Genomic DNA, 13559 nt, shown 5'->3' on the forward strand with positions numbered 1-13559 from the left:
TAATGAGCGGCATTAAAACTAATGAAAATCAACTTTGGCACACCGACGAAAAACGCCGGAAAAGCCGAGGACTAAAGGGGCGCATCCGAGGGTGATGATGTTATACACCCACCCCACCACAAAAGCACGCAGCATAAAAATGTCGACTTCTGTGGCAGAGTGGAGACACAATAAAAATAAAAGCGAACGCCGCCCCATCATCATCATCATCGACCTCCTCAACAACCCGTTTCCAGTTTTCCACCCAACTTTAGACGTCGTAACCCCGAGCAACAATAAGAAAATTGCGGGCCAGACAAAGTGGAAAAACGCATAAAGATGAAGAGGCAACAATGAGGAAAACGAAAGGCAGAAATCTCTCAAAACCAGAATTTCTATTCCCACAAGATAAGAAGTTTGGATCAAGTAAAGAACATGTTGATTAAAAAAATCAATCTTTATAAAAAAAAAAGTGATTTTAATAATATAAGATCTATAAAGTTATATTTGTAATTCGATTAATTTTTAAAGGATCTTTAATATGTAATGCAGCCTACGCCCATTAAAATAATATGTAAGTTCTTTATGCCTAAAACTTTTGCTTGCTAAACATACCAGCAGTTAGTTGCAGGTTTTCATATTTAATTTATTTAAATGTGAAGGAAAACAGGAGGTAAACGATAGCCAAAACACACCTATTCATCTGCTGGAAAAATATATATATCTGCGGCTAAAAAGGACGAACTGTGCTCCTACATATTTAGGTATATATGCACATAATTTCGTGCCCAAGTCAAATGAATGTGAATCTGCACTTGAATGCGAAAAGCGAATGCCAACACGAAAATGTTCTTTGACTTGGTCTTATTCTCTTAGTTTTCTCCTTTATCTGCGCTTCCCCGTTTTATTTTTGTTTGTTTCTCCATTCGTTTTGTCGGGCTGTAGTGTAGCATAGTGTATGTGCGTTGCATGGTGTATCTTGTATCTGTAGCTGCGTCTGTGCATAATGTATCTCCGTCTTGGCGAATCGTTTGCCTTCTGTTTGTTTATGCCTCGCAACTTGACTCGGGGAAAAAAAAGGAGATGAAATGGGGGAAAGAGGAATGAAAAGAAAAGAAAAGTTTTTATGCCTTTGTCTGATGCTCGTCTGTTTGTTTATGTATCCCCTCGTATCTCTGTGGCTTACCGCGTAACTTTAATAATTTAATTAAATTTTACCAACCTCCATGCGAGAAGTCCCGCTTTGATTGTTATTTAGGCCATTTGGCATAATGAGGCAGCATAATTCTCACATAAAATCCAATTTAAGCGCACATTTAGTGGCCAACTTTGGGCTTCCTGATTGAATTAAAGGCTACACAAACACACATTAATCAGGGTGTCAAAGGAAGCAGATAGCCCTGATCTTAAATACTCTAGATAGCCTTAGGAGTCCAGAAAAGCATTCCCATGTCTTGAAGTTTATTTTGAAAAAGACAAAGAGTGATTCACAGCGGAAGACAGAGTGATATGCAATCTCACTCTTTATTAAAAACAAATTTTTGCTTGAATTATTGGGAGACTCAATTGATTGTACTCGGACAGAATAAATAAATAAATATTTTGAAAGGAGACAAAAACCAAATACGTATTTAAAGCCAAAGTAAGGTTAAAATTTTCGTTTTCTAATCGTAATTGGGAAGAATAAATTTTATTTAGTAAAATGATTTAAAAAGTGTACTAATTTATACTCCAATTTAATTTTTATGTAAATGGTATAAAAAAATACTACGAATTTCCAAAAGGATTAGCCAAAGTATATATGACATTTGAGGATTACGATAATGAATGGCACATATTGAAATGCGCACGCCATAACATTTAAGTCGGTTAGCAAAATGGGGGAAATGGGAAATTGCGAACGCGAGTTTCACCTGCCAGGATAACGACGTTTACTTCGCTTTCACCCTCGGAAAACCCATTTACATTTCTCTGCATGTGTAACGTCCTAGAAGAAGGCAATTTACATCAAGTCACGCCCTTTCATTAAAGCTACTCATCAATTTGAAGTGCCATGCGCTTCAGTCGTTCAACAAGCTTAAGGGATTTATTCACCGCATGTACATTCGCATATAAATACGTGTATGTATTTTTTTTTATATATTATATTTCATTTATTTGGTTGCCACTCGGCGAACAATAAATGTCAGTCGCATGCCTGGCGACTTGTGATAGTAACACACTCACTTTGCAATGAGAGATACAAATGTAGCTGGCAGATACGACAGCAAAAATAGGATAAGTCCGTATATCATCTGGGTGGGATTTTCCAAATAAACCATACAGTTTTTAGGTCATTTTGACCGTTCATTATGAAACAGCACGAACTTCTTCCTCCGCCGCGGTCACGTTGTCATCTCTAGTTTTGGTTGGTGGCTTCATTATTTGTTTGTTTACTATGTTGCACTTGGCACGTACGGGAAATAAAGCAAAGGAAAATTGCATAAATGCCCGGGCAAAGTGTCCATTGTTCTGGGCCCTATCATACTCCCATATTCCCCCCTCTAACCACATCTCTTATATGATTTATGACAGCTTTTTGTTTGGCTGAAATTATATTTGAACGAACTTTTAGTCAACAGCTTATCAATAATAATAATAAAAACCAGAAAAAGCCAGATGTGACTCTAGAAATTCATTTCACTTGTGAGCAGAATATTGAATCTTAACTAGACTTTTTTTTTTATTTTCTCATAAAGCCAAAATGAGATAAAAAACGAAACCAAACAGATGCAGATAAAGTTACGTAAAAAAGTAGCCGCAATCTTAGGCTGAAACTGAGATACAGATAGAGTATCTTTATCTTAATTCCCAGCTGTATCTTGTTTCTGTATCCAAAAAACTGTTGCTCTCTGGGGCATTTTTTTTATATTTATATATCTTTCGCTTCCGCTGCTCGTTTTTGTGGAAGAAAAACATTTCTTCGATAGCTGTTGCATATTTATTTATATAATTTTTTATTTTGAAAATGTATATGTTTGCTGCCCAGACAGATAACACCGAGACATTGACCTTTTTTCGCTGAGACTAAGCGCAATTTTTCGCTTCTTTCCTTTTCTATTCAGCTTGATTCTCGGCTCTGGGCTCTCAATTCTCGGTTCTTGGGGCTCTCGTTCTTTGTTGTCAGATTAGCCGGCCAAGTGGATAAACCAGTTTTCGTTTCTGCCACTCTGCCGTCTTCTTCGCCGTCTGATTCTTGGCCCTCCATCTCTGTGTTTTGTCCATGTTCATGTTGCTTGACTTTGGCTAATTAGCCAAGAGTGGATGTGGTTGTCGGTGTTGTTGTTTTCCTGTGCTTGTGAGCCATGCCCCGCCTCGAATTTCGTAATGTTGAACTAAGGAAAATCTTGCCAAGCAAACAAATTAGTTAAAGTGGCGAAAAAAAAATCACACGGCTTATCAAGGTCTTTAAAATTGAACTTTTATAAATTGTTACAATTTATCTTGTATAAATAGACATCCAAATATTTAAATATCTTTTAATCGATAAATTTTCATTGCTTAATAATAAAGCATAACTTAGCTTTAAATTTGAACTTTTATTAAATTGTTACAATTTATCTTGTATAAATAGACATCCAAATGTTCTAATATTTTTAAAACTCAATATTTTCAAAGTTCAAAAATGGTATGTTGTTTCTATGAAATTGGTTAATCCCCCTTTCTCCACCTTAGCTGACTATTTCACAATAAAAATGGATGAGTCCCCAGAGGCAGAGGTTTACTCAGGTCTTCATGACTCACCTCATTGCTTTCTACCTTTTCGCTCTTTCTGCTTTAACAATGGATTTGCCTTGTTGAAATAAATAAGTAGAATCTGAATCTGATACATACATGCAAATGAGTAGCTAACTTATGTGAAAAGTTTATATATAAAGTTATGGGAGTCATGTAAATTGGAAACCTTGGCACCTGCAAGTGAGAAAAAAAGTAAAAGGCAACCAGAGACTGAAAACAAATACTATAGATAGTTAGAAAGAATATAAATTCAGTGGATTCACTTTAAGTGACAAAAGCAAAATTAAATTAATTATCATGAGCAACCCCATTTGTTTAATAACCAAATAACCCCGAAGGAAAATAGTGGGGGGAAAAAGCCGAGATACAATTACCCCAAATTGTCTACTAAAATTATAAGAGTACCTCCGTTGCTCCACCCTTAAAATAATATCCTCCCCTGAAATCCTTCTCTCGTCAATTATCCCGGCAAAGTGCGTAATTATTTTTGTTGCTCGAAGGGTTCTTGGGTGAAAATGTTAACTTTGTTTCCGCCTGATTGAGCATTTGTTTCAATGTTATTGTCTATGGGTCATTTGCAGCTCCCTTGTGTTTCATTTTAAGCTCTGATTATTGTGGTTTCTTTTGTTTCTTGTGTTTCAAGTGCATGGTAAAATACTGTAACACTTATATCATGAAACATTTTAAAGGAATTTGAGTTTTTACTAGCCTATGTGGATAAGAGGTTCAGAAAACATCGCTTTTCCGATGCTTTAACATGCAAACATCGATGTAACATCGAAAAACATCTATTTTTCTGCACCTCTAATGTGGATGTATTTTAAATATTTGTAAATAAACAACAAGTATTTTATACTTATTTTATTTTATTATTTTATTTTTTACGACACATTGTTTAACAAAATATATATTTAGAAAAGAGCAAATACATTTTAATGTTTCGCAAATAATTTACGGATTATTACCGGCAAATTATATGTGAAAAAAGTTATAGAAAAGTTCAAGATTATCAAAACAAAAAACTCAACTGAAGATTTTTTCTTTCACAAATAATTTAACGGAAAATATTGCAAAAAGAAAAAAAAAACTCTATTGTAAATTGCTAAACAGATAATTTGTTAGCTAATCACAGACCTAAATAAGATCGTTTCGCAACTTACCATTTACGATGATGATGAAAATGATCGATACGAATACAATGTTGAAAATACATTTTGATGACATTATATGCGATGGGGATCCAACGTGGATGGTGTTCGATTAAACAGAATTAGCACAATTTTCTGTTTGATTAGTTTTTTCGGGGGTCGTTGTTTGGTTTTAATAACTTTAATAATAATTTCCGTTTGGCAGTAGTTGGTTGCGTTTCTGGGCACCTCACGCTCCACTCTTCGCGGCTTTTTAATCAGAGCTCTGCACTTTCCATGCCATTTACAAATTTAGCACTTTTTGCATGGGCCATAAAACTTCGCAGCACTTTTTCGCACGCACGAATTATTTTCGCTATTTTTTCCACTTTTTTTTGGGCTCTTGTCACGTACACTTTTTTCTTTATTTTTTATTTTAGTCCAATATTTTCTCGTTAATAAATTAAAAGCGAAAATAAAAAATCAACTAATTTTATGTTTATTTTCTGTGTTTATTCACTGGATGTTTTTCTAAAGGTAAAAAAGAAAATATTATACACTGGCACTTTTTTCTCTTTAATAATTTTCCGGTAAGAAATAAAAAACAAATAATTTTCCGTTTTATATATGTATAATTGTTTATGATAATCCTTTGTCTATTTATTTTTTTAAGAATTATTTTTGAGTCACAACTGCTTTTAATACTTTTATTGAAAATTAGTTTTCTTGCGAAAAACCAAAACAAAATTGAAAGCAAAAAGTATTAAACAAAAACAATACAAGCAAACAGAAAATCACAACAAGAACGGGTATTGGCCTCTCGCTTGCACCCGCACAAAGACAGTGGGCAAGCGCAAAGAAGAGAGCGGAGAAGCAAATGCAAACAGAGAGCGAGAGAGAGACAGCTGCGGCGCAAACGCAACGAAATGCATTAAATTAATTATTGTTGCTTTTAGGATTGTTGTTGTTGCCACAACAAAAACAAAATCGATATGTTTACAAAAATGTTTGAAATAAATAAATAAACCATTTTTGGAAGTCTTTTAATTTATAACACTTGAAGAGTGTACTATTTTGTTAAGCTAATTTAACCATGTTTTTTGCATGTTTACTTTTTTTCGATCCCCTTTGTCTCCTTCCTTCCTCTCTATCTCTCTTTTGTGTTTTCTTCTCCGACTGCCTCTCCGTCCTGCTCTCTCGCGCTCTCTCTTCCGCTTTGTGTTGCGTTGCCCGTAAATTAAATGCGTTGAAATGCAGCCATTTTGTCTCCGCAATTGGCACTCACTTGAACTCCCGTCGAATTTTCTGTTTAGCCACAATTCTCAATTGGCCAGAAACGGGGGCATTTTATTTGATTAGCTCGCACATTTTCCAGGCCCGACTTGGCGATTTATTTATTTATTTATTCGCTCACCCGCTCGCACACCCACACACACGCACACTGGCAAACGCACGCACGCACACCAACGCAGCGAACACGCGTCTAGCGATTTTCCGACTTTCCGACTCCCACGGCGTTCCGAGATCCGTTACAAAGAGATACGCGTCCAACTCGTCCAACTTTTTTTTTGAAACTACCCGTCTTACAACATGTATGTATTTAGTGGGACCAGTCTTCGTTGCTTTATTTGTGTGTATTTTTTGTAGACCCATCAGCGGTCTTACTATCGCTGTTTTCCATTGGTCACACTGAGAATATTCCTCCGGTTGCTGCCACTATCGCATGCGAATGGCATTAGTGCATTTTATTTAAATTATAAGATTGTGTCGTTTATCATTACATTGTAGCATATGACGAGCTGGTGAAGTAAGGAGTATTGCGGTGGGTCAATAAAAATGTGAAATCGCCTCGTTAAAAAATATTCAATTGCTACTGAAATTCTTTTTTGGAAGGAAGAGCAGGGAAAAAAGGTCAACAAAAAGAAGAGGGATAAATTTGCCTATGTCACTTTATTTTCTACGCAAACATAATTGCGAAGTGAGCACCCTGTCTTGATCCTTAGGATCCCTGGGTGTGACTACTGCCCTGTCGGTGACGGCCAAGCCGAACAAATTCGGCACCCAATTAACGGACGAAACGCAGATGGAAGAAATGTTGAAGGACTGGCGGACCATTATTTTATGTAGTAATATTTATAAGTAGAAGCATTATTGGTTATGGGCTCGAGAAATCGAGAGTCTTAGCAGTTGCCTAGGGATAGATGGAGAGCCAGAAGTAAATCGCAAAAATACCAAAGGCTCACCCGAATGCCGAACGTGCGAATTAAGTTTTCAAGAAAATAAAATGGATTACATCGCAAAACTAAACAAAATTTGAACGCTAGAATGTGGAATGCTTTCAGTGGCAAGTAATTTATTTATTGGTATAAGCAAATTGATCGAGGATGAGAGTCCCATTCAGGCAAGCGTATCGAATATTGAACAGGGACTATTGTGGGCCAACAGTGACGCCACGAGAGTTTCCACAAGTTGGAACCTTTTGGACCCTTAAAGGCATTTACAACACCTTCCTCTCATACGGTTTTTTTATTATATCCATATTTTAAGCAAGAATTTTGGGAGAATGTTGCACATTCAAATGCCTTTTTTTAGATAAATAACACCAGTTTACAAAAAAAAATTGATGAAATACGCACTTCAGGAAACCTTTGTTTTCCGGTAAGATACATCTCCCTGATTAAGAAAAGGGCATTTAAAATTTTTTCTATGGTACCAATTTTTTTTAAAGTGTAAAAAACGTTTTTCGCACTTTTTTATTTTCTAACTCGAGTTGTGATAAACCGAATTCGGTCATTAAAGACTCATTTTACAGGTAATGGAATGCCCTTTAACTTTCGTATACACATCATTGAGTTCCATTCATTAGTTTAGAAGCTACACTTCGTCAAAGTTGAAAAAGTTGAAAAAAATGCAAAAACGCTGGCATAAATTGCTTCTTTAAAAATACACGCCTAAAAACCGAAATTAGTTTTATGTTGTTTTCTTAAAGGCTGAACTTTAACGGAGAATATAAGCCATTGATCACGACAATCCGTTGGTAAATCGATTTTTTACAGATTTTTAAACGTATATACCCAAGTTCAGTGTTCGGGAGCAGCGGCCGTTAAACATTATTTTAAATTTTCAGTGTTGGGGAACGTAAGATTTTGGTGCAAGTAGTTATGCATAACGTCAGTTTCTTTGCTATTAGTGCTGGGCAAGCTAAAAAGTATGCGATTGCAGTTACAAGGAAATCATTTTCATATATTTTTAGCAAGGAAATAGCAAGGAAACTGACGTTATGCACTACAACTTGCACCAAATTCTTGCGTTCCCCAACACTGAAAATTTAAAATAAGGTTTAACGGCCGCTGCTCCCGAACACTGAACTTGGGTATATACGTTTAAAAATCTGTAAAAAATCGATTTACCAACGGATTGTCGTGATCAATGGCTTATATTCTCCGTTAAAGTTCAGCCTTTAAGAAAACAACATAAAACTAATTTCGGTTTTTAGGCGTGTATTTTTAAAGAAGCAATTTATGCCAGCGTTTTTGCATTTTTTCCAACTTTTTCAACTTTGACGAAGTGTAGCTTCTAAACTAAAGAATGGAGATCAATGGTGTGTATAAGAAAGTTAAAGGGCATTCCATTACCTGTAAAAAGAGTCTTCAATGGCCGAATTCGGTTTATCACAACTCGAGTTAGAAAATAAAAAAGTGCGAAAAACGTTTTTTACACTTTAAAAAAAATTGGTACCATAGAAAAAATTTTAAATGCCCTTTTCTTAATCAGGGAGATGTATCTTACCGGAAAACAAAGGTTTCCTGAAGTGCGTATTTCATCAATTTTTTTTTGTAAACTGGTGTAATGTACGTTTTGGTGCAACAGGTCGAGAAGGACAAATCCTGGAGGATGGTAATTTCCTATAAAAAAGCATAGCAACATCTCTTTTTTACAATGAGATCATTTGCTGAAGGTTGGAAGGCCTAATGGCCCTGCACCATTAAAAATTCCCAAGACCACCAGCTGACTTGGCATTGACATTTTATTCTCAAAAAATTTCGAAACCATTTGGACAGAAATCACCGAATCGCCAAGGACAGAAATCACAAAGCTCGTAACAAATACCGAAGAAAACCACTAAAATACTGAAAATGAGCTCCAAAGCAGAAACCCCCCGTGTGCAAATATCCTAAAAGCACCTTTTAAAACACAAGTTTCTGTTAATCACCAAAAGCTTATGAACTGTTTCTATTAAATGCATTTTCAGCCCGTTGCTATATTGTTTAGATAGCTTACTGGTAATTCTCTGTTACTTTGGTTCTGTTTATAATTCAAATATAATTAACTAACGATTCCATTAAATTGTTTTTAATGTTCAGATATTAATTAAGGTCCAACATTGTTTTAAACCTAAGTACTTTAAATTTAGTTGTATTATGAAGTTTTGTAAAATGCAAAAGATATTTTTTTTTTATTTATATAAGTGAATTCAATTTTACTCAGCCGAAACATTTTTCTTATCAATAAGAAATTTGAATCAGCCGCGGAAAAAGTGGAGTATACTGTGTCCCTGGTCTAATTTATCGATAATATCAGTATGTCAGGTGGCAACTTTCGCCTTATTAACAGCGCTGCCAGTATTGGTTTTCAGCGCCCAATTGGAAATAAAGCCAATTTTAATTTTAATTTGAACTATGACATTCAAAACACACTTAAACGTTTTGGTTTGTACGAATTTGAAAATTAATTCCTCTTTTAAACAGGGGAAGTAATGTTTAACCATAACAGTAGGGTAATGGATTAAACAAATATGATATGGACCTATGCATTCCTTCAGGTTGATTGAAAATAAATCCTTGTTTTATCTATTAAAAAAAGAATGTTTGTGCTGTATTATTTTGTAGGTACTTCGACGAACTGCAGCTACTGTGAGACATAAAATTCTCCTCCAGGGGAATTGGGTACTAGCTAACTACACCTTGGTTTTTACCTGTCATTAAAGTGTCAGCCCTTTTGAACTGCGCGCGCACTTCTTCAAGTTAACCGGGACCATCTGGATTTTTTAGTGATAAATACCCAAAGGGGGCCTTGAGTCGTGTCACCTGGCAACACTGCCCCAGATGCTCTTCGTTTGTTGTTGCGGGTGGACGTGCTTGGACGTGCTCGCTCTCTCTCTCCGTTACCGTTACCTCCGCGTTTGCGTATCCGTATCCGTGTGTCTGTCCGCGTTCCCCGTCCGCGTGTGGGTGTGTAGGTGTTAGTGCGAATGTGTGTGTCGCTTTGGTCGCGTGTCGCCGCTTTCATGTAAACGAAGATTGTGCAAAAGGTAAACGCCAAACGGTGGCAACAACAGTGAATGATAAACAGAAGCGAAACAGCAACAACAAAAAAAACAGCGAGCAAACAAAAGTTGTGAAATACTTTTTTGTTGTTGTTTTATTTATTTTGCTCTGGTCTGGTGGCAAGTGGCAAAAGCTATAAAAAAAGAATTTCCAACAAAAAACAGGTTTACTGCGAGACCAAGGAGACCCACAGAGAGAATGAGAAGAGCGAACACATTTACTGCAAATGCGAATTTAGAACCGCTGCGGCTGCCGCACAGTGGTCACCTCTAAACTTGCCCCACTGTGCGCCTAGAACTTGTTTTCTGCTTCTTCTTCTTCTTTCTGCTCCTCCCCCCCTCTCCACTGCCCCTCTTCCCTGCTCCTTTCATTGGCTGTTTTAGAATGCATATATTGTTTATGGGAATCTCACATGCAGCGCCCCGAAATCAATACGAAAAAACAGTTTTCCCCGAAAGAGCCGTTACTTTTCGGGAAAACCCCCGTTCCATTCCGCTGCCACAGAAATCAGCTGGCTCTGCAGTCGGCGTAGCTCTGCCGACGTCGGCAGAGGAGGGACTGCGTCGGGCGCCTAGCAACAGCGGTTAACCTCCGATTCCAGGGACGGTTCAGGGTTGGGCGCCTAAAATCTTATCGGGCTTATGGTTATGTAAGGTGGAATTTGTCAAACCGAAGTTTTTTACTCTTAATATGTAATTAATACACTTACATGAAGGGTTGTTTTAATAATATTTTGTGTCGTCTTATTTTGTTAAGGCTAAGTAAATATCAGGGATGCCACAGACATATCTTCCACCCTCATTTGAACTCAATTTGCATGGTCTTGGAATTGGCTTGGAAGATACTTAGTCAGCACCCTCGTATAACTTATTTGTTTGACTTTTAAAGTTGTTACATAAAACAAAAGAAATTTCGCAAGTGTCAGTAGGTTGTCAGTCGTAGATGGAAAAGATCATTTTATAGAAATATGTTAGAACTACTATATGTGAATAGCTCTTGTAGTTATTTTTTAATATATTTTAAATCGACTTTATAATGTACATATATCCATATTAAAGAGGGCTTCTGATTAGATTTTAACTCTGGCGGATCTATAAAGTCATGATAAGTTATATGGTTAATAAGAAAAAATATTTACAAATGATTTATTTTAAAAATTAGATATATAATATTGTTTAAATCGACTTTATAATGTATATCCATATTCTGCTTAGATTTGAACTCTGGCGTATCTATAAAATCATGATATATTAAATGATTAGTTAGAGAAGATATTTTAAAATAAATTATTTTAAAATTTAGTTTTATTAATAGGAATTTAATTTTTTTTTTTTTAGTATAAATATTGAAGATTGGTGTATTTTTTTTGGGATCCCTACCCTATCCTGAGGCAACTCCGCTCCTTTCCTGTACCGCCGTCAGCTGTGCGATCAGTGCGCAGGCGCCACACACGCACACTCACACACTGATGGGGCAGCCACAGGCAGCAGGATGGAGGCAGAAGAAGAAGCGGACCAGCCTGCTGGTTAACTGCCTGACTTTGGCCCGCAAAATTGCATTGCTGGCGTCTCGCTCGCACGCACTTACTTCGGCAGTAATGCCGGAAAATGGGGAAAATGGGGAAAAGTGTGGGGAAAGCGATGTGGGCCTCGTGCGCGGCTCGAAGTTTCGCAGTTGGCAGTCGGCTTTACATAAGTTGACGTCCGTGGCAGGCGGTACGCTCCTGGAATTCAGTGCCCGGCTGCAGGTCCTTTGCTCAGGTTGTGTGGACGCGCTTTGAGTTTTCTGATTTTCCGGGGGAGATCAGCTGCTGGCGCTTTGCAACTGGTTCGGATTTTTCTATTTTTCTTTCCTGATTTATTAAACTTTTCATCAGTTCTTTTTTTTTCCCCGTTTTATTTGTTCTGCCCGCAAACCGGCTGGAAATGGCCAAAAGGTTCGTCGACAGTTTTGTGTTTTTTCAGCTGTTCGGCTGTTTGGGGAAAAAAGTGGTTAGACCTCTTTTTTATTACACTTTAATTTGGATTTTTTGCCATTATTTATCTCATTTCTCAACTATTGCTATTTGCCGCCTGCGTGGGCCACTTTCAAAAGCTTTTTTTTTTGCGGGGCTTCCGTCGATTAATTTTGGTTTTATTTATTTATTTATTTCGTTTTCGACGAATCATAAAGGCAAAAAACTTGATTTGTGCGCACGGCCAGCAGTAAATCACTTTAACAATATCAATTCGGTCGTAAAACCGTTTGAAAAAACACGTCTATAACGAATTTATCCATATACAAAACCATGCAGCCGAAGTGTTAATCGAGAAACTACAACAAAGCCGGAGAAAACAACATGTGAGGCGGCTTAAAAAGTTAACTCTGCCAGTCGAAAAGATGGCCGCCAGGATGTGCAGCATCGTTCCCATCGTCATCATCTAGATTTTAGATGCAGCAGCAGCACTCACAGATACACACGCACACCAATGCAGCCGCTGGCAGCCAGACACTCGCACACCAATACCAATACCGATGCCAGCCCCTCTTAAAGGTGAGTCGCACTTAAAGTTTTACATTTTAAATACCCTGCAGTCGTAAAATTGGGTGAACCGAGAGTCCCTTGAATTTCTGCAGGCGAGTGTGAAAAAATTGCAATCTTAACTATCCTAACTTTGACCTCTACTGATTCTTAAAAATTCAACTTGGTTGGAAAGGTTAAAATCAGTTTGTTTCTACATGAGCTATGTTATAAGAAAACACGAAAGAATCACCGAAAACCCTTATTAATATTTAAATGTACATAGAGCTTAGATTAGTTAACTTCTACGATTTTTTTAATTCCCCAATTATCATAAAAAATCAATAAAAATAATTAAAACCAGACTATATTATTGTGGGACTTATATTATTGTGTACCAACAATTCAGAATAAATAGTGTCTATGTAATTATAATTATCAAAAGGTTCCCAAAATGGAAACTTTACGTCATCGAAAGTAATAGCTTTCTGCTTATCTGTCGTAAAAACATTTCTGCAAGGTCATTAAACACATCGGATAGGTATTGTCTAGGGAAATTATTTGAATTCCTTTTGAAGTAATAGGGCTTGGTTATATATAGTAAGTTATAATAGTTTTGAGAACAAGATAAGATTGCGTATCTCATTTATGGATCTTTATTGGGCTTCCAGTAAATATACTTTTCCGATAAATAAGGTGTAAATTAAAAAGGTAATTTTAATGGTATCTTAAAAAGTTTGAATCCCTTTAAGACTTTTTCGCACATGAAAAGCGTAAATACAAATTTGTTTTTCGTTCGCCATCAATCCGATTATGAGCAATTCTTTGCCCTTCCTGCTCCTTTTTAAG

At 36.6% G+C, this 13559-nt stretch overlaps 1 protein-coding gene across 4 annotated transcripts in view; it reads right to left on the bottom strand.

The window, feature by feature from the left end:
- LOC119546923 (disintegrin and metalloproteinase domain-containing protein 10) overlaps positions 1-6445 on the bottom strand; it is a 91480-nt gene extending 85035 nt beyond the window's left edge. For 3 of the 4 annotated variants that reach the window (XM_037853556.1, XM_037853557.1, XM_037853554.1), the window contains exons 1-2: positions 6169-6445; positions 4917-5414 (exon numbers count right to left, since the gene is read on the bottom strand). In XM_037853556.1, coding sequence (XP_037709484.1) covers positions 4917-4980 — 64 coding nt within the window. In that variant the 5' untranslated portion in view covers positions 4981-5414; positions 6169-6445. The remainder of the gene's footprint in view (positions 1-4916; positions 5415-6168) is intronic. The other variant, XM_037853555.1, reaches the window with a different exon arrangement.
- Between the last annotated feature and the right edge of the window lie 7114 nt (positions 6446-13559).

The sequence above is a fragment of the Drosophila subpulchrella genome, chromosome 2L, assembly GCF_014743375.2.
Source record: "Drosophila subpulchrella strain 33 F10 #4 breed RU33 chromosome 2L, RU_Dsub_v1.1 Primary Assembly, whole genome shotgun sequence".
Taxonomy (NCBI): domain Eukaryota; kingdom Metazoa; phylum Arthropoda; class Insecta; order Diptera; family Drosophilidae; genus Drosophila; species Drosophila subpulchrella.